This window comes from Anabas testudineus, chromosome 22 (assembly GCF_900324465.2).
Source record: "Anabas testudineus chromosome 22, fAnaTes1.2, whole genome shotgun sequence".
Lineage (NCBI taxonomy): Eukaryota > Metazoa > Chordata > Actinopteri > Anabantiformes > Anabantidae > Anabas > Anabas testudineus.
Genome location: NC_046630.1, coordinates 5,708,173 through 5,727,988, shown reverse-complemented (window position 1 = coordinate 5,727,988; position 19,816 = coordinate 5,708,173). Strand labels below are relative to the sequence as shown.

Here is a 19,816-nt window from a genome sequence, read left to right as displayed (position 1 = left end):
TTTCCAATTTACTGTGTAAATCCAAATGCTGTATTACTTTTACTGCACACATATAACTTTAAAAGTTAATAGAAATCATAAGACATGACAGAAGATGTTTGCTATTATTTACAAAGAATTAATTATTAATGAACTAGTAATTCAGAAATATATTATTGCTCTATTTATATTTGTATAACTTCACCCTCAACATAAAATATGTAGTTTAGGTGTACTTGAGCATATTATGCTCTTTTTTTATTGTTTTTATTTAAACGTAATTGAATTTATTTATTCTCTGTGACTCATCTTATTTATATATAGGTATAGGTATAATTTTTTATGAATACAAAAAGGCCCGTATTTAGTGTAATGTGCTGTGGGGGCAAGTACGTGATTTGTGCTATTTATGTCTGATGACTTTTAAGAATTGCTTATGGGGTGACAAAGACTGTGTGCGCTCAAAGCATTTCTGATGAACTTTCTTAGTGAGCTGTGACATATGGTATTAGAAAATACAGGCCTTGTGTGAGCACCCTTTTTTTTGTTTTATGAAAAGCAGTTTCCTGCTCATGTAAAACATGCCAGCAGGCTACAACACCCTGAATTTAGCATAGTCACAGCCAAAGAGAAAGGGAGAGGGAAGATAAAGGATTTTCACTGATGCACTTTTTGTTCTCAGTGTCAACGATTTCCCCCCAAAAAACTGGAAAACTCCAAGAAAACCAATAACAGCCAAACAATTTAATAAGATACATTCAATTTCATTGTGCAACATTTGTCAATAATTTCCTAGACTCCAACATAAGACCGATGCCAATTTTGTCTAAATGTGCGTGGAGGTTCCCATGCTGTCTGTGAGGCTAATTGCACTTCATTCAACGTACCTTAATCTAATAAATAATCTTCTCTCTGGAGCTCTTGCACAGGCTACATTTTTTAGAGAAGTGGGAAAACAATGCACCATAAGACAGTTACGTTTATCAAAAACATGAACAACAACAACAACAAAAAGCATACAAACATAAAAAAACAAGCAATTAATAAGCACCCTGAAACACTAATGCAAAGTTTTTTTCCCCTCTTCTTTGATTGCATATTCATGAAATTATACATTACCCAATTTTGCCCAAAGACATTTGCTGAAGTGTGCAGTAAAAAATCTGAGAGGAATTGTGTTGATGGATGGAGTAGCAGTCATGTATCAGTCCTTCAGTACACCTGTCCTGCCCAGTTCTTTCACACAGGTTTGTAGTAGAAATGGACAGACTGTTCATTCCGTGTGTCTGACTGTGTGTTGCTGGAAGGAGGAGGGTGGATCACATACAGAACGGCACAAATATGGGTCCTGGGGCCGAGTCCTTCGTAGAAAGGAGACGGTGGGAATGAAATGGAAGTCACGAGGGACAGACTTGTTGTCTCCTGTCCTCGCCATTTCCCCTTCCCTCCCCCTTCCTTCCACCACTCTTTCTCTCATCAGTCTGTGGAGGTGACTTCACAGCACCGAGGCAGTGATCGGGTGGATGGCGTCACGGTTGGCTGTCATGCTCTTGAAGGCCAGAGGGGTTGCGATATCACAGCTGTGGGGAGATAGAGCACTGCCACTGGCCGGCTGCCACGTGGGACCGGTCACATAGGCCGACGTGGTGGCGCTGTACCCCATGTAGGGTGACACTTGGGTGGGAGGGTGGTAAGGAGGGATGCTGGGTGCTGTGACATAGCTGTTCACTGTGGGCAAACCATTCGGCGTCTGGGAACAGAGGAGAGGAGAAAAGAGATTAGTCAGTTTAAAGAGTCTGAACGTGTCACTGTTGCTTTAGTTTGTGGGCCCCCATCTTGGTGTACAAATCTGTGTCAGTTACTTTGTCTTCCTTGGCGCTGAAAAGGGGAAATAATTTGCTGCATTTACTTCTGTTTTTTAGCTGTTGTGTAGTGACCCCCACCCCACCTCCGAAACCCAGGTAGATGCCCCCATCCAGCTGAGCTGTAATAGAAAAAAGCTGAGGCAGGCTGCAGAGGAAAGTGGAAGGAGAAGTGATGTTTGAATTATGAACAGCAAAGACTTAAATTCTAACTTCACAGCCACCACATAAAAAAATATTTTCCCCATTTTGATGAAAGTACGAATGATCAATTATGCGCTCTCATGCCCCTGGAACATATTAAACGTGTATAGAAACCATACATGCATGATTGCCTGTCTGTGCACGAGACTTGTTTTCTACCCGAAAGTGGCCGGCGTTGATATACCACGCCAGACGATGGGAGACAGGGTAGTTGAGGGCGCCGCAAAACAGATGTCATGAGAGATTGAGAGTGAAAGGCCGGGAAGAGGGGAAATATGATAGAGAAGGAGGCGAGCACTGGGATGGAAGCATGAATGGGCTTTGCTTCTCTGGCACAGCGACAGGACTTAACTTGAAGAATTCACCAAAGCATTTCAACAGGGGGGCCAAATTTCTGTTCCTGGGTGGTCTGTGACTACTGAGAATCATTTCTACAATTGGGACTTTTCTGTTCCTCTGACCTGCTGTATTTTCTTTGTCTTGCTCATCCAGCAGAGTCCCAGGCTATTTCTCTAAAACTAAATTATAATGAAATAAAAATTATACTCTGAGCTGACGTTTGTGGTGATTGTAAAACATAACTATAGAGAGAGGAACTAGTTTTGTGAGTGCATGCACGCGCCTGTGGGTGTCTGTGGGTGTGCGTTGGATGACTGTGGGTGTCTGGCTAGGTGTCTGTGGGTCCCTGTTGGCATTTGTGGGTGCCTGTGTGTCTTCACTTGGCTCAGTGACACTGCAGCTGATTTTGTAAAGTGCTTTAAGCTGTGTTTAAAATAATATTTTTCACTAAAATCAGCTAGGGTAATTAAAAATTTCTCCACACTGTTATTATGCAACCGTGCACACATGCAGTATATACATTTATAATGTGTACACACACACACACACACACACACACACACACACACATATAGAGAAGCAATTGTGCATCCATATACAGAAAATAACGGGAACACTTTTCAATATAATGTAATCCTCCACTAGCAGAACACCACTAACTACAGCTTCAGAAATTACCACAGACTTGAATCGACACCTGTTTGACACAAAGTCAACAGAAGGTTTACAAAGGGTGTATTTATGTCAGTGCTCCTGTATCAGATTGCATCGTTTATTTAGATTTAGGTGTATCTGTTATGTTGTCCATCCATGTGAAAATACTATATTGCATATATATTCATATATTGATGTACTATTCAAATATTTTAAAAAAGCTACCTGTCAGATTTGATGCATTTTATCTTTTATTATGAACTAATAGCGGCCTTCATTTCAGAGTCTACTCGACTGGGTTAATATTTGCGTTGGTGTCTCGCTGCCTTTTATTATTAGACTTGCTGTTGTTCAACATGAGTAAACCAGAACTGAATAATGAAGAATAAAAGCACAGGCGCCATTCAGGCAAATAATTACTAGTCAGGCGGATTCGCCTTGTCACGCTCTGATCCCACTGTTTAGATCTCAAATAAATCATTAAATTAATAATTGTTTAAAAGCACATTCATCTCTAAGATCAAATATTGAGTCGAATATTCAGTTTGGTTATTTGTTGTTGGTGAATATTTCCAGCGTTTTTCGATGCGGATTCAGCTCCGAGCCCCTGATTTAACCTTAAATCTGTTTTATTGATGCGGTTTTTTTGTTTTTTTTTCTGCATCTGCTCTCTGCACACGTTCCCAGCCGCAGCCTTCGGCCTTGCGTTGGGCCTGTTCTGATGTGACAGAAATCAAAATGACCTTTAGACGTTTTCAGTGTCCAATTTGAATCAACTTTGCATTGACAATCAAATCACACCCGTAGCCTCAAGACAAACGAGACATGTTGCTTTCGAGTTTGAAAATGAAATTTGAAAGCAAATGAAGTGCAGATTAGAAAACGTTCAGTGTGCGTGATTTCTTTCTCTTTCTTTCTTTTTTTTTTTTATTGCATGTCACTTCTCTCTATTTCACTGTGTCTCCGTTGTCTCACAAAAACAAATTGCACATCTATTAACATTAGATGTGAGGAGGCTGCATTAGCTGCAGGAGTAAAATCAGAGCGACACTGCACCGTTAATCCTCCAGTCTTTTGGTGGAGCTCTACTTTCTTCACCATACTTTGTTTTTCATGCAGTAAACTCTGTAATTTATAGAGTTGTTATTTTCTACATTTAATGGCTCACTTCTGTTTTTGTCTAGCTGGCTGACTAACCGCTCACTTATTGTGTCCACTGTGCGCTGCAGCTTTTGAACGCTGCTAATCTCACAGAACCGGCCCTGTTTTTTGTGTAATGAGCTTGAAAACTCCCCCGTGATAAAGTGGCAAAATAAAATGCACAATAAAATAAAGTCTTGTCTGTCACGAGAATCGCACTCTCTCACTCAAAGGAAGCACGCATGCGCTTACACACACGCCCTCATCGTAACCTTTGATTTGTTGATAAGCTTAAAAAAAGAGACGTTCAGATACATTACTATAATTCATAAAAGTAGAGAGAAATTGTAATTAAAATATGAATAACTTAGCAACTAAACTATTTAATTAATGCAAATTAAGTGTTTAGGTAATGAATCTAATCGTGCATTAGTTTGGCGACGATAACAGTTTAGTCCACAAATAATTCACATCTACAAAGTTGAGTCCTGCACCACGCTTTACTATAATTTTCATAATAATCCGTAGAAAATGATTTATGCAGTGATCAGTGCTTATTTTTCCATTCCATTTTGTTTTCAAACCAAAACGCTTGAAAACAAAAAAGAAGAAAAAACAGGTAAATCTTTTTAACTTGATGATTTACACTGTAATGATCATTATGATCAATGCTGTTAAAGGCCACATAATTATTAAAATATTATAATATATATATGATAAAAATATTAATTCTGCATTTGACTTTACAAAAAAATGAGGTGTCCATTTATTTTTTTACCTGTGTGTATTTTGCTTCAGGTTCTAAATGCGGTTTATCCACGCCATTGACTAGTGGAGAGCTTGCTGGAGGGAAACTAGTCCTGTTTATAGCGCTCCATTCTTCTAGTTTGGCGCTGGAAAAGGATGGACTGTCACTAACTGGGGGGGCAAAAGAGAAAGAGAGAAGAGAGGAAAGTCAGAGAGGAGTTTTTTTTAAGATTAAGGGGGGGAAAAGCCCCGCATAGGCCGCTGCTTCTCCTGCAAACACCAGGCCCAGGACAGCCAGGCTGCAGGAGACACAATAAACCCTGTGACATTTTGTACTAAAGCACGGTCCTGTGTCATTTTACGCACAAACAGCTCAGGTGTCAGTAGGCATCCGTGTGCGTAAAGTTTGTAGAAAACGTTTCAATTCTTCACCAGTTAAACAAAATATCAGCTTTAGTATCGATTACACTGTTTACACTCATGTAATCTAATACCGAGACATGGCATTATGTGTATTTAATTATCTACAAGTGAGATTACATCTTCTGAAAATATACATTTGAGATATTTTTCCTTGTTGTAATATTTATTTTCCTGCCACTAATCAGTGAACTTACCCCGACCTCACGTTTTTCTGTGAAGCTTTTTTGACTACGAACGTTGAACACGGAGGAAAAAATGAAATTATCTGTATTTAGCCTGAAGGAGACTAAACAGTTTTGTTCCTCCTGAGGATCAGAGTGAGGCCTAGTGGAAACTGGGTAAAAGTAAGACGAGCCTCTGGTTGGTTCAGGATATCTTATCATCAAAATGTCTTCCTGTTCGCGGCAAATTAGATTTATTTTCACCGCTTAACTCGTTGGGGAACCAAGGCCACCAATGCTTTGACTTGAACAAGAGCTTTTTAAAAATTGTGTATTACACATGCTGAAAGCGCATTTTAGATTCTTGTGATTGGATTCAGTCGTATCATTTAACTTAACGTGTAACACTGTGTGCGCGTCCAGTAAAATAAGCAAAATGACAAATAGTTTATATCCAATTCGCACATATTGTTTTACTTTTTTAACTATTAGCTGCCATTTTCTCTATATTGCAAAAGTATTTTGTAAATGGTAAAAAGGTGAAATCATTTTGGTGCAAATGAGCTCTCACGTCACTAAATGCTTAAAGAGCCCAGCGTTCAAAAACCTGCACACACACACACACACACACACACACACACACACACACACACGCACACACACAGCTGCTAATAATTTGGAAATGCATAAATTGTTTATAAAAGCTGCCTTTTAAAACGCATTCCTCCCCTTGTGATTTCCCGTTGATATCTGTCTCACATGTGCCTTGTTTGGATTGCCCGTGTTAAGTTTTCGCATGAAGGTGGAAGTGGAGAGGAGCCGGGGCGTGTTTAAGCATGGCAGCCCTGAGTCCTGAGAGCGGGGCTCTTGCAGACGACTGACAGCACTTCCCTTCCTGCCAATGGAAAACAAGCTCTCCGAAAATCCCTTTCACAACACCGAGCCGACCATTAACACTGATTTATGCCGGATCCTGTTACACTGTTTCCAAAACAGTTGTGGTCTTGTTGAGAGCAAGCCAAAGTTATCTGGGCCTACCTGCATGTGACACACGATAAACATAACACTGCTGCATAAAAATGTGTCTCAGTGTGAGCGTGAGTCTTTTAGAATCACGGTCAAACCTGCTGAATGCGCAAAATGTCTGGCTCGGAGTCATGGCAAACGCTCAGCACCAGCTCATTTTGAAGCACTTGATCTCACCGCCTTTCCCTTCGCTATCCTAATATTCCACATCCGCCTCTTAACTATTACTGCAAACTGGACCATCTGTTTCTGAACTAACCTGCCTCCCTTTCAAATCAATATCAGCAGGCAGGTCAAATGGCATTTAAGCTCTCTCTCTGCAGAGGCCTCCGAGTTCATAATGCCTCATAGTTACTTTTGGAGGCCTATAAAACAATTTGAGTGACTGCAAAGGAAAATAAATGCCCTCTCTCTTCAAAACACACACATTCGCACTCTTGCGCGCAAAACACCATCAAAAAGTTGGATAAATGCAGTGTAATAAACAAAATGTAACCGCCCTTCACACAGCCAAGCTTACTTTGTTGCTCTGTAATAGACCGTATCCCCAGAATATCTGTAACAGAGTGCGACGAAGGCCATATCCTGTGCATGGCCATGTGTCCGGGAAGGGTGGGCATGCCAGGGGGAGTGGGCACTTTGGATGTCGGGTATGAGTATAAGTGGTTGTATGGTATCGTTGCTTGTGGTGGTGGGTGAGGCGCCTGCTTGCCCGACTCATACTGGCTCTGCTGGGACAGATTCCCGATCTTGTTGCGCAGGATCCGACTGATGGAGCTGACGGAGGGAAGGTTGAACTTATCGCAAACCCCGTCGGCGAGTAGCCTGTCCCGGATCTCCCAGGCAAAAATCCCCGGGTCTCTCTGCTTGTATGTCCGTATGTGCTTGACCACAGTGGGCGTAGTGACCCTCGGCTTGCTGCCTCCGATGGCCCCCGGGAGGATGGAACCGGTCTCGTTGTAGCGGGCCAGGATCTTACTGACACAGCCGTGGGAGACGCGCAGCTGCCGGCTAATGTCACAAGGTCGAATCCCGAGCTGGGCCAGCTCCACTATCCTGAGCCGGATGGCGTTTGGGAGCGGCCTGCCGTTCACGAAAACACCGCCGAGCTGATTGACTTCGCCGAATGCTGGCTCTGGTGTCAGAAACAAACACAAAAGGGCAGAACAATGAGACAGCGATAATAAACCCGAGGCCCACCACAGATCCCTAATAACCCGGGTTAAGACAGTTATTTGTACGGTTTTATATTTCCTACCATAAATTTAATTGAATGCAATCAAATATATCAGAGATATTAAGTGTTAATTTGTGCTTCAATCTAGTTATTCCAAGTTTTTTGTAATTTATAAGAACTTCGTGAAACCAAAGTTATTTAAGGCATCTTAATAGCTGGCTTTTAAATCCATCTTTACGCACCGGTGCATCGTCTACTGCTCCAAGTGAATTCACTTAACGTCTGTCCACAACAAAACGTTATCACTTTCACTTTTGTATAATGTTTAAGTGAAAAATAACTGCTAATAGCTGACTGATAGTTGCTGCAAAGACAGGCTAAACTTCACACAGATGTTCGGTGCTCATTGCCAAAATTCATGCGTAACCGACACATGTAATAACTCAGTCTGCTGATTACTTCCCAGTGGATTAACAGCTAAACTGACCCGTCAAAACATCACAGACAGTATCTCTCTGTATTTCCCCACCTTGCCGTAGGACGTTGAACCGCTCGTTGCATCCCTGATAAGCAAAAAACGATCCAACACTGAACTCACCCATCGTGTTAAACCCGCAAATGAAGAATACGGTGTCCGGTTTGTGCCTCCTGCGTGGATCCTGCTCCGCGTCCAGCGTGTCCACTGTCCAAAACCGCGTCCAAGAAAATGTTCTTGTGCGATAAGGAACAAGAGGGACAAAATTCTCGATCTGTTTCCTGACTGCGCTGGAGACAGGCTTACATTTCAATCTGTTGAAATCAGGAGGCCGGACTTCCAACTCTTCTCTGCCGCTGATTGGCTCCGCTCTCCAATAGTGCTTAAAGATTCCGCAGAGGGGCGATGCCATTGGTCCAAAAGTTTGACATGACAAGTTCACAGAGATCACCCCCAATCGTCTTCCTTGTCTCGCAGAGCTGGAGATAAACCACCATGAATGCGTTTGTTATTGGAATAGATAGTGTGAGCAATGTATAAACTTATATCAAGATTTTAGATCAGTTCCGTCAACTGAACACCGACTTGGATCCACTTTAAAAGATGCGTAAAACCCCAGTGGGTGACGTGAGAAAATATCACCTTAAAATATCAATAATAATAAAAAAAAAACCCGCATAAATGTGTTCTTTTTATACCAGTGTAGTCTTTATCTGTCTTTACATTTATTCATGCACTCGGTTAATTAGCAATTACCTTTTCAAAATAAAATACCTCCCCAGTTCTACTATGAAAACAAAAAGGTGGAAAACTGACATTGGGTGGCTTTACGCTCCACTACACCACCCTTCATCTCAACCTTTTAAATGGCATCATTAAGGAAATTGGGAGGAAATGAATGATTGGTTTTCAGTAATGTAATTGACTGTGTGATGTTGGTAAATTGCATCTCTGCGCTCCTGAGGATTGTCATTCTTCTTCTCATTTCTCGCCCACGTTTTCACTCTTCTTCACGCAGCAATCGTCGACTACACTTTGTAAAACAACTAATCCTTCACTGGATGACGTTTTGCTAAACATTAAGCGATTCAAAAAAATGTTTGACCTCTGGAAAGGCTGTGTCTGGTGATATAGTTTGAAAATAAATGTCAGATTTAAACCACAATTAAACCATAATTAAATATTATTTGACTTATTTCTACATACGTGGAACGAACATTACGCTCTAAGGTGTTATTTTAACTAAATCATTTTAGCGTTTCCATTTTAAGCTGTCCTGTGAGTTGCATTACGGCTTTGCGCCTGACAGGCCAAATGTTGCCTTTATTTGCCAATTACGCACAGCAAGCTTTAAGGATATGCGAGTTTTAGAACTATTGTATTATGTTAAAAAATACAATTTATGCCTTAACCTTTTCATAATTACCTAATAGGCTTAAGGTTTGCTGAACAATATTATAAAAAGAGATTATTTCCAACGTTACTACCTCTGCATGCATGGGCCGGCTTTAGAAATCCCCTCTTGCGAGTAATAAGAAAGATTTGTTGCTTCCCGACACGAGAAACAAACACACGCCATAACTTTGCGCCTTCACTCTCTCTCCATTTTTGACACATGCTTTGGGTTTTCTCGTGTCTTTTTTTTTTTTTTTTTTTTTTTTTTTGGAAGGCCACGGTGCATGACTGACCTTCATCTCTGAACAACCTAAAAGGATCAACGTGCATGTAAACATCAAACGGTGCTCCTGTACAGCCGTGCAATTAGGAATATTGTTGAAAGCCTCTGCTGACATTAAACACCGAAGCGTCTGCGAGGGGCCAAAATGTACACAGAGTATTCCTCAGTATTTGTTTCAGCACGCTCAGCTGTGTCGACTGAGCACTGGAGAGTAAACCCACCATTCCTCCATTTGATTTAGTTTCCCAACTATTCACCGGCGTTAATTCTAATATATATCAAACTTAAACAGGCGCAGATTAACGCTTTTGCCATTAAACGCCCGACTGGGGCTCTTACTGACTAATACTTACAAATATACCAATGCATCACGGCTTGTGCCCCCACACGCCCACCCTGCACGGCTCCCAAACTCCTAATGTGTCGAGGATAATGTTTACCGTGGGGGAAACGTGCTCAACTTGTTTCCATTGAGGTGCTGTTGATGTCTGAAATAACATAAGGTCAGCGGTGAGGGTTTAAAGGTCTCCGCAAATCTGCTACATCTTCTTCATCTTTACTGAACAGACGTGCGCTTTCCTCCTTTGTCTGTCATATAATAAATATCCGACCTGGAAGCACATGACGCTGCAGTCACCACGGGGGCCATCACCGCTTTGTATGTGTTTATCTGTTTAATTACATCGAACAACTGGAAATAATCAGCACAAAATTATAGGTTGAAATGAATGATAGTGGATTGTTGAAATAAATAATGAAAACTTATTGTACTATATCTGAAAACTACATAATAATAATAATAATAATAATAATAATAATAATAATAATAGTGAACTTTGTAAACGGAGGCTGTTGAATCATTTATCAAGTCATGTGTTTGTCATTAAACTCTGTTATCCCTTCAAGTGAATGGACTCTTTAACAGAAGCTTGTTTTTACTCGTCTCAGCTCCTTTTTTGTGCCATTTGTCGTCCGTCCGTGAACGCCACGCCGGTGCTAACATGCCTCCACGCATGATTTCCACGCTCTCCATGGCTGTCACATGCCTGTACTGCTCACAAGCCCAAAATCGTCCGTGTCGAATTGAGTCGTTCAAGCACAAGTGAAGGCAACACGTCACCTGTCAGACAAACTGTGCAGGGACAATATTTCTTTACCTGATTCAGTTTCTTTGGTTTCGGACATGGATGGCAGTGGGATTAAACACCCTCCTGCACAGTATCTGTTGTCTGACAGCAGATGTCATGTTTTATATTTGCAGCACAAGTTTTAAAGTGAATGTTTTTCACACAAAGCGATTCAACAACAGGACGTTATTATGTCTAAAATGCGTTTTTTGGTTACATCCAGCAGGGAGTGATGTGGATTTTTCTATGTTTAGCTGTGTGCAGCAGCTTATTTTCACCCTGTGTGTGTGATGCTTTTATGGTTTATGTGCAAAAAATGCAATGCACCACGGCATGACATAAGCAAATGTAAATGTAAATGACACTGTCTCCATCTTCTGCGATGTAATGCTTGAGAGACATGTTGTAAATAAGATCACATTAACGCGTACTTGAGTTTCCTGCGCTGCAGTCTCCTCTGCACATCTTTACACCCGCTTTGTCCCTTTAGAAAACAAAAATGATGCGATTAAATGTTTGGTAGCAGGATCATCTAACCACTTTTTATGATTCAACTCTTGCTAACAATTAGTAGCACTCGAACGAATTTTCAATATTTCTTTCTGTTTTGCAGAAAAATATGGAGCAAACCAAACCTCTGGGAGCAGCTGGACGGTGAATCTGCACTTGTACTTGTTTAGATCATAACTTTCTTTCATGTTCACTTGCTTGCTATGGTCATAAAGAACTTATTGACTCAAGATGATGGAAGAAGGGTGGAGGCCAAATAGTGTTTTGTGCTGTTTTTTATTTTCTTTTAGGAAAATTCCTCAGTGTCCCAGTGAAGGTCGTGATCATCAGTGACCAACAGAGACAGTCGTCTCCAGGTAAACAGGCCTAGATGAGGTGTGCGTTATTGAAATGTTAAAATATGGAAGGAGAACAGACGCTGTTTTTGTTTTTTCTGTGTTTGTTGTGCTTTTACCCATCTCCTATTATCTAATTATAAATCATGTTGGCTGCAGACACTCTTCCACCTGAGTTCATTTACTTCTACTGTGCTGGCAAAAACAGCTGCAGAGATGACAGGCACTCCCACCTCAGCTATCCTCTTCATGTAGGAGCAAATACTTAACCACGTCTTTGTTGTTTTGTTTGTTTTTTTAATTTCCACATTTTCAGCAAGTGAAGACATGAGGAACAGTTTTTTTCCTTCAGCCGTTGTCACCACAAGGGAAGACACAGTGCAGCACATCAATTAAAAAAAACAAGAATCATTACCTTCCTGGTTCCTGAGGCTGAGACTGTTTGGAAATGGGTAAATGAAAAAGACTATCAGATTATTCAGATTTCGATTAGATGTTATCGAAATAGTACAGGCTGCAGGATCAGGGGGTTAATAATAGCTGCATGTTCTCCAGTAAAATAATCAATAAGCCAATATTAAAACAGGATTTTCAGTTCATTTCATGCAAAAATAAATGAATCGCGATAAAATGAGACGTTAAATGATAATAATTCAGTGCTTAAAACATTAATCTAAAAGTTTTTTCTTTTATTAATTAAATTGACACAAGCATTGGGTTGTTCTCTGTATGATGATGATGCTGCTGCTGATGATGATGATGATGAAGAGTCTCCATTAGCCGTCAACCTTCTTAATGTTTCACCAAACAGTCTAATGCGCCTTTGATCCAATTCAGCAGAAGCAGGTCACCAGTGTTATTCTTTCACTTGGGTTTATTTGATGTAATCGGAGCCACCAAACTTTTAATTTTCTGGTCATGGGATTAGAATCGGATCATTTTCATCTCACGGGGCTTGAACGAAAGTTCAAGGCACAAAGAAATAAACTGAACTGAAGATCCAATCACTGAAATCATCAAGTCGAGGCTGCTTGAAATCCGTGATCCTAAAATCAAACTACAGAACAAACGTGGGCTGATAAATAACACGAAATGACGGAGGTTAAATATAATAAATACATAATAAATAAACTGATATCATTTATGAAAAGAAAAGTGAAACATAAGTATATATAGATTTTCTGGAATAAAATATTACAATATTTAATATTTTAAAACAATGTAAACCCATAGTTTGTATTATTATAATAATTATAATATAATAATAATTATTATTAACTATAGTTTATTTTCTATGCGGTGATCAGCGGATAACTCATTACTTAATTATCACTTTTTAGACCTAAATGTGAAATTATCCTCAGTCTCTCTGGCCGTAATCCGTCTCCTGATTTCCAGATTTTCATATTTTAACATATTATCCGCGCAGAAACACATGTCCCCAGTTCTCGGTTTACTGTCCCCAATAACTAGGGGTTGGAGGTCTGTCCTCTCAGCTGTCCTCAGACTGACTGACATCTGCAGTGGGATACAACACGCGTGCGCAGGGTTACTGTGTGTGTGTGTGTGTGTGTGTGTGTTTGTCCCCAAATCACCACTAATCCGTGTCATTGAGGCGCAGAGAGAAGCTGTTTGATACAAACTAGATAGGACCAGGCGACCTGGAGCTGCTGCATCTCTTGGATGCTGTTAAAATAACCCGCACTGACGACTCTAACCTCTGCAGACCAAACCTCGGTGACACCATTAAAGTCTTTTTCTGCAGTTTAGCGCAGCGCGGCCTTAATGAGGACGAACGCGGGTTAACGACGTATGTAGACGTGTTTCAGAGGCCAGGCCCGGGTCTCAGCAATGAGGGTCAAAAAGAAACAATATTTACGACTCTTTTAAGCATACATCACTTTGACATCTGTGCGTCTGGCACATGGCATCCATTAGTATTAAATATTTCACTCCGCCCTAATTTGGAGACCTCTTTGTCCCGAACCAAGGACACTGGGGGAAAATGGAGCGCACTACCTTTGCTGCGCTTTCACGCGGCGTTTCCTTTGTGCAGAAAAGTGCAAATGGGGTGCTGATACAGACCACACCGCTGTGTTATGCGTTATACCCGAGGAATCGGTGAGTCATACCTGGATTGGACTTCTATTAAATTTCCTCGTCCATTAAGATCCTTGCATGAGCGCAGAAACATTCCTGCAATTAGTCAGGTTTGGGCACACGAGCGTCAGGTTTTTGCACACTGTTATTGGATTACAGAGTGCACTGAGTGCTCAATATCCTCATAAACAAACAGAGGTGGAAGAGAGGCAGATGTATAATGTCAGTGAGAGCTGTGACAAACAGCTAGTCCTCCCATATTTGTACTCAACCAGGAGCCTGACTGCAGAAAGTTAAACTAATAAAACCGACAGAAGTTAGAGTGATGTTTCTTTTTTTTTTCTTTGTAAATGTTGAATTATGTTTCAACATACATGATACGTGATGTAATTCCTTCTGTCTAATTAAGACATGAACCTTGCACGGGATTAAATGACTCCTGAGGCCTCTTGCTCTGTTGTGCATGCAGCAAGGTGACGCTCTTCACATGGGAATAAGGTGAGGCTGCTGCGTTTGATTGCAAAAGTTAATAACATGTTGCATGTCAGTGGAATGTAAGGCTGCGTATTTTGGCAGAAGGATCAGGCACAATGAGGTGAGCGGATTTTACTGCTAAGACTTACAGGCACTATAATAAGAGTGGATTTTGTTGAGCGGCAGCTGCGCAAACTAGTCAGAGTCTGAGTCCGAACTGTCTCCAGTTGTTCTCTGATAGCAGCAATAGCACCTCTGAAGTCCTCCCAATTTAAACCACGGTGTTTGCAGCAGGTCACAGATGCTGCAGATTCAGCACCAGCCACAGTGTCCTTCCTAAAGACAGTGGCGCCATCTGGTGGACACGCTGGTGTGGTAAACGCATGTTAACAGTGTAAAAGGTGAAATAGTGATATGTTGTATTTCTTCAGATTTGATTGTTCATTTTTATGGATGGCTACAAATACACTGTGTATTAATTTAAATATTTTAAATTTAATTTTCTCATGCTTTTCTTCTGTATCCTTCTGGTATTCTTCTAGCAGCATGTTGAGTTGTGTTCTTCTCATTTACATGTTTCTGCACCTGTAAAACACTTTAAAGTGCATCAAGCCATTTGAAGGCTCCTATTGTTACTGCTAAATTGATTATTGATTTTTCTAACACGTGACTGATGATATGCATGCTCTTACACAGGTCTGGATGGTGACTGTCTAAATCCCAGGTATTCTCTAAAACACTACCAGCGTCCTTCATTCTTCCAGGTAACATTAAAGTCTGTATTTTGTGTTCACTGATCTTTCCTCACATATGTGCATCAGGTACAAACAGGTCCTGCTAATGTAATGAAATGACCACACATTTCTCAGGAACTGTTTGACAAAGGTATTTGTTGTTGACATTGGATCTGTGCTGCAACCACAGAGAAACTAACTTCTCCATAGTTTGTGTGTATTGTCAGTTTGTAAGTGTGTCCTGCAGAGGGCAACCAAGTATCACACATTACAGCAACAACAGTTCTTGGTTCTGACACGTTCCTGCTCTAAATTAAGGAATTAAGAGAGTTTATGCTTCTGAAATAAGAGACCAACATCTCCTCTGCTGTCTTATACACTGTATTTCAAGGTGGTTAGATTCGTCCACAAAGCGGTAGCACCATGTTTCTTTTGTTTCCACAGCGCATTTAATCAGGTCGTCTGGAGCAGGAAGGAAACAGGAAGAGAAATGAGTCTTAATGTGAGTTGTAATGTAAACCTTTTTTTCTTTGTAAGATATAATATGTGAAGTGTTAGTGAAACAGTGCGTGGAGAGAAGTCAGATACAGATGTGGTAGTTTTACTCTGTTGCACGCCTGGTAAATATTAAACATTGATCTGCTCAGTTTGACCAGCTGCAGGTCTTCAGTAGAGCTTGTTTCAATGCAGATAAGTGAAGCCACATTTTCCTAATTCAGAAATTGCCTTAATATAATTCTTTTGATATATTTGTAAGGAAATCCAAAGACATATTTCATTTTATTTAATTTAGATGATGTTGGTCTTACTTCCTACAGAGCAGATATCATCAACTTACTGGGACTCTGATTGGCTGCGGTGACGGCACACCTGAAAGAAGTCGGCTCAAAAGTAAGTGGTATTTTATTATTATTCAAAACTTTTGCTCTTGCAGATTTTCTGTGTGTTTGTGCACAATTTAAATAAAACTTTAAACTTTAAATGATTTGATGTTCCATCTATTCCACAGTTCTAGTGACATCAAAATTTAAGATTGACTTTGTTTAATTTCAGACTTTCACTGTCAGTTTAACATAAATAAGTCACAAACACACAGAGATTAACCTTGAAGTGTGTGCAGCATGATGAAGTATCCACTCGGTCTGTGTATTTAGATTTCCAAATAAGATTTGGTCAAATGAGATCAGTCATTGATCCAACATGTTGTCCTATATGCCTTTGCTGTTAGTTTGCATGTTCAGGGATCTGCCTCCTCCTCCGGTTTTGTATCTTCTTTTTCTTTAAAATCCCTTTGGCACACAGTGGTTTTGTGTCTTAAAGCACCGTACAAACAAACCTGACTTTTCGACACACTTGCACTGAGCAGCAAACACACAGCTGCTGCATGGTCAAGCAGCCTCACAAGACCCCCGTTTACTGCAGAGAGAGTGATGTGTCTGCCAAGTCATTATCCCCCGCAGCCCCTCTCCAGAATGCTAATGGTATTTACAGGACAGAGAGAGAGAGACAAGGGACAGGACAGCAGCAGCAGGTGCAGCTGTTGAAGCACGATGCTGCACTGAGCCACCACACGGCTCTGAGGAGGAACAGAGGGGTCATTGTGGCTCTTTAGGTGACGCTTAATCAGTCAGGCTGAGATCAGATAAACATTACAGGATTTAGCATTGGTCCACTGCTAAGTCACAGTTTAGTGTTTGACCTGCATAGCAGGTGTAGATGTTAGTAGCTGGCATTTTGGTGTGATGTTACTGATATTAGCATTAACAGTGGCCGTTCACTCATTTTACTCTTCATGTTCAGTTTACCTGGCCGGTGACAGGTGTGTAATGTGTTCTGGCTTCAAAGTCTGAAATATTACGACTGAGCTAAATTAAGGGAAAGGTATAACGAGAAATAAATTCTAAATGATCTAATTTCTGCTTTTAATTATAAAATATTTGATTTTAATTACTGCAGAACCCTCCTAGAAATGTAATAGTTAAAAAAAAGCTTCGTAATACCAGGAATTATGCACAAAAAGACAGAGTTTCAGTTTTGATGTATTATTACAGGATAAACTACCAAACTGTTTGTGGTTCAGTGTCATATAATGATATATAATCACATCAAGTGACTGAATATGCAGCTTTGTGCATATAAAGTACTCTTGATATTTTATCTGCATTTCACAGAGCTGTACTTGTATTTAAATTCTATTTTGAATGCAATACTTTTCCTTCTAGACAAGACTATTTTTACATTGTAGGACAATTAAGATCCACCATTCTATCACATGCAACGTGTGCTTCTCTTTTAAGAGCGCTGTGGGTGAAATGATAGGTTTGGTTACACCACTTAGGGGCTTCAGCACTGTAGTGAAACGCCAAAGTGCTTCATTCCTTAACTTTACACACTCTCGGTTCTTAGTTTCCCAGGTCTCAAATGTTAGAAACGGTCAGTTGTGGAGGTTTCAGAGTCTGACTCCTGGACCGTGTGAGAAAACTCCATGTGAGGAGGGATTGGAGATGGAGAGCTGAACAACAGAGTAAATATTTGGCAGTGGAGAGCTCTTGGAAGCTGCAGAGGACCCTCTCTGGCTGAGGCCTGCGGGTGTTAAATAGATTAAGGGGGCTGATGGGTCATTGTGGACAGAGAAAATTCCCGCTCTTTGGACATGAGTTTTCTTTGCCTTTGCGTGTTTTTGCTCTCCAATCGAGTGGCCTCTGTTAAACATCCACTCCAGAAAACCCGCGGTACTGTAATCCGCTGATGTTTGTCACCCGCTGGGAGGCCGGTGTGTACACAGAAGTGATGCTTGAAGCGAGGTTCCATCCTTTAGGTTTTTCCTGCTAATAGTCTTCATTTGATCCCGAGAACTGTTTAATACTGTTAGTTTGTTAAGAAAACACTTGTGCGTAATGTGCGTAAAGTTCGTAATTGGATAGAAATGCTGGTTTCTGAGCATTTGGAATTAGTCATACAGGTCACCGACTTTGTTGAACTCTGAAAATCTAAAAGGAATTTAATACGTCCTGAATCACATAAGTAATATTGCGCCGGACTATAGACTGGGCGGCAGTAGACGCAGAGCAGTAGATAGTGTCCCAGATCCTATTCAGCGCCATTCAAAACCATGACAACACGGAACAAGCTCGGATTTATCCTGCAAACTTAAAGGACATTGTGCCGGGGCGTCAATCAGGCATTATTGCAGGACTGAACAAATGCAAAATCTTGACTGGAACAAATGCTTCCAACGGGTCTCGGACGCGGGGCTACATTTTCCCCTTTTGTTCCCCTCCTCTGGTTGGCATGTATTTGTGTTCCCTCTCGCCCGACCACCCAGGACGACAGGGGAGGCATGTCCACCACCGCGCTCCTCCCGGCTTCATGCACCTCGCTGAAGTGGATGAAGGCAGATATCAATATCAAATACGACAGAAAAAAAAGCCCCACATAAGGCTGGAGTCATGCTTTGCATTTAATGTGTTTTATATGTGTGGACGCACAAAAAGGAGCCAACTGATCTGGCTGCAGACATCACACTGGGTAGAGGAACATCAGATCTTATGAAAGGAGTGTGCATTTTTAGACATTTAAACATTCAGTCTTATCAGTGGGTTTATGGATCATGTATCTTGAGTAATAAAATCTTCTCAGCAATAATTGAATATTCCTCCAATTTGTTGGAAGTTGAATCAGACGAAATCTAAGTCGTTAAAAGTAAAGAAGTTACATAAAAGACACTTTATTGTTATCATTTTATCATCCTTGCATTTAGAAGCCCTATTTAGACATTTCAAATAGTTTATAAATATAATAAAGATGTAAACAGATCTGACATTTTTGAGTCTGGATTATAGTACAGGCTGCAGTTGTGCTTTACTGTATTGTTGTTTTGTGCTTCAACTGGTGCCGAAAGGGGAAATAATTAGTGAAGTGAAGTCCAGTGGATCTGTTTACAACATTAGATGTTACAGCTGCATAAATCACTTTTAATTTGGTCCTGAAATAAAAAAGAAAAGTAAAAAAAAATAAGATTCCCCTGTTGGAAACACTTTGTACTGCTGGAAAAGGGTTTGTGTCAAATGTTTAACATGTTTGTTAAACTTCCATCATCCATAAACACCGACACTTCTCACGCCTGCAATTAATACTCCTCTGATGGACGCATTAGTTAAACCAACTCTCAGACATCACGCTAATTGCTCACTTTGTATGCAAATGTTGGACACTTTGTTTGGGCAAGAGGAGGATGGAGAGAGGGGGGAGGGGGGACGTTTGATGATGGGACGGGCTCTGTTGTCAGTTGCCACCCAAGACGTGATTCAGCTCCAACAATTACCATTATCTGTTTCCCAGTTTGACGATACGGGACGAATCTGTAATGATGACGAGTGTTTCCTTCACTCATTGTTGATGCTCTGCAGTTTTTTCTTCAGTGTTTCCACACCTACCGTCATTGGGTGACAGCACTCGAGCCATTCAGGTACTCAGCGGAGGAGGGGGCTTTATAAGCGAGCAGCCTTGTGTTTGCAGCCACTGGAGTGCTGTTTGTGTAAACACTGAGCCCAGTGCGCACAGTGCAAACTGTGTGTTTGGACAGTGCGTAAAGTGGATCCGCAGCTTGGATAGAGAGAGGTATTACTTTGAGTGCTCGCTTCTTTTTGCGCAAAACAAACTCGGATTGCA

At 40.9% G+C, this 19,816-nt stretch overlaps 1 protein-coding gene across 3 annotated transcripts; it reads right to left on the bottom strand.

Annotated features, from left to right (window-relative positions):
• Positions 1-703: 703 nt before the first annotated feature.
• pax9 (paired box 9) lies at positions 704-8,614 on the bottom strand. 3 transcript variants are annotated; one of them, XM_026339954.1, is made up of 4 exons: positions 8,242-8,614; positions 7,056-7,670; positions 4,957-5,096; positions 704-1,729 (listed from the first exon to the last, which is right to left on the bottom strand). In XM_026339954.1, exons 1-4 carry the CDS (start codon positions 8,597-8,599, stop codon positions 1,475-1,477), a joined length of 1,368 nt encoding a protein of 455 aa, XP_026195739.1. In that variant the 5' UTR covers positions 8,600-8,614; the 3' UTR covers positions 704-1,474. The 3 variants fall into 3 exon arrangements, with proteins under 3 accessions (XP_026195739.1, XP_026195740.1, XP_026195741.1); XM_026339955.1 differs by having other exon boundaries at positions 8,311-8,614; XM_026339956.1 differs by lacking the exon at positions 4,957-5,096.
• Positions 8,615-19,816: the final 11,202 nt, after the last annotated feature.

What these genes read in the sequence shown, in the direction of transcription:
- pax9 (XM_026339954.1), bottom strand. Translation starts at nt 8,599, where the DNA reads ATGGCATCGCCCCTCTGCGGAATCTTTAAGCACTATTGGAGAGCGGAG. An exon ending in GTCTATTACAGAGCAACAAA is followed by an intron (nt 5,097 to 7,055) that starts GTAAGCTTGGCT and finishes TTGCCCCCCCAG; the next exon opens with TTAGTGACAGTCCATCCTTT. An exon ending in CTGAAGCAAAATACACACAG is followed by an intron (nt 1,730 to 4,956) that starts GTAAAAAAATAA and finishes CTCTGTTCCCAG; the next exon opens with ACGCCGAATGGTTTGCCCAC.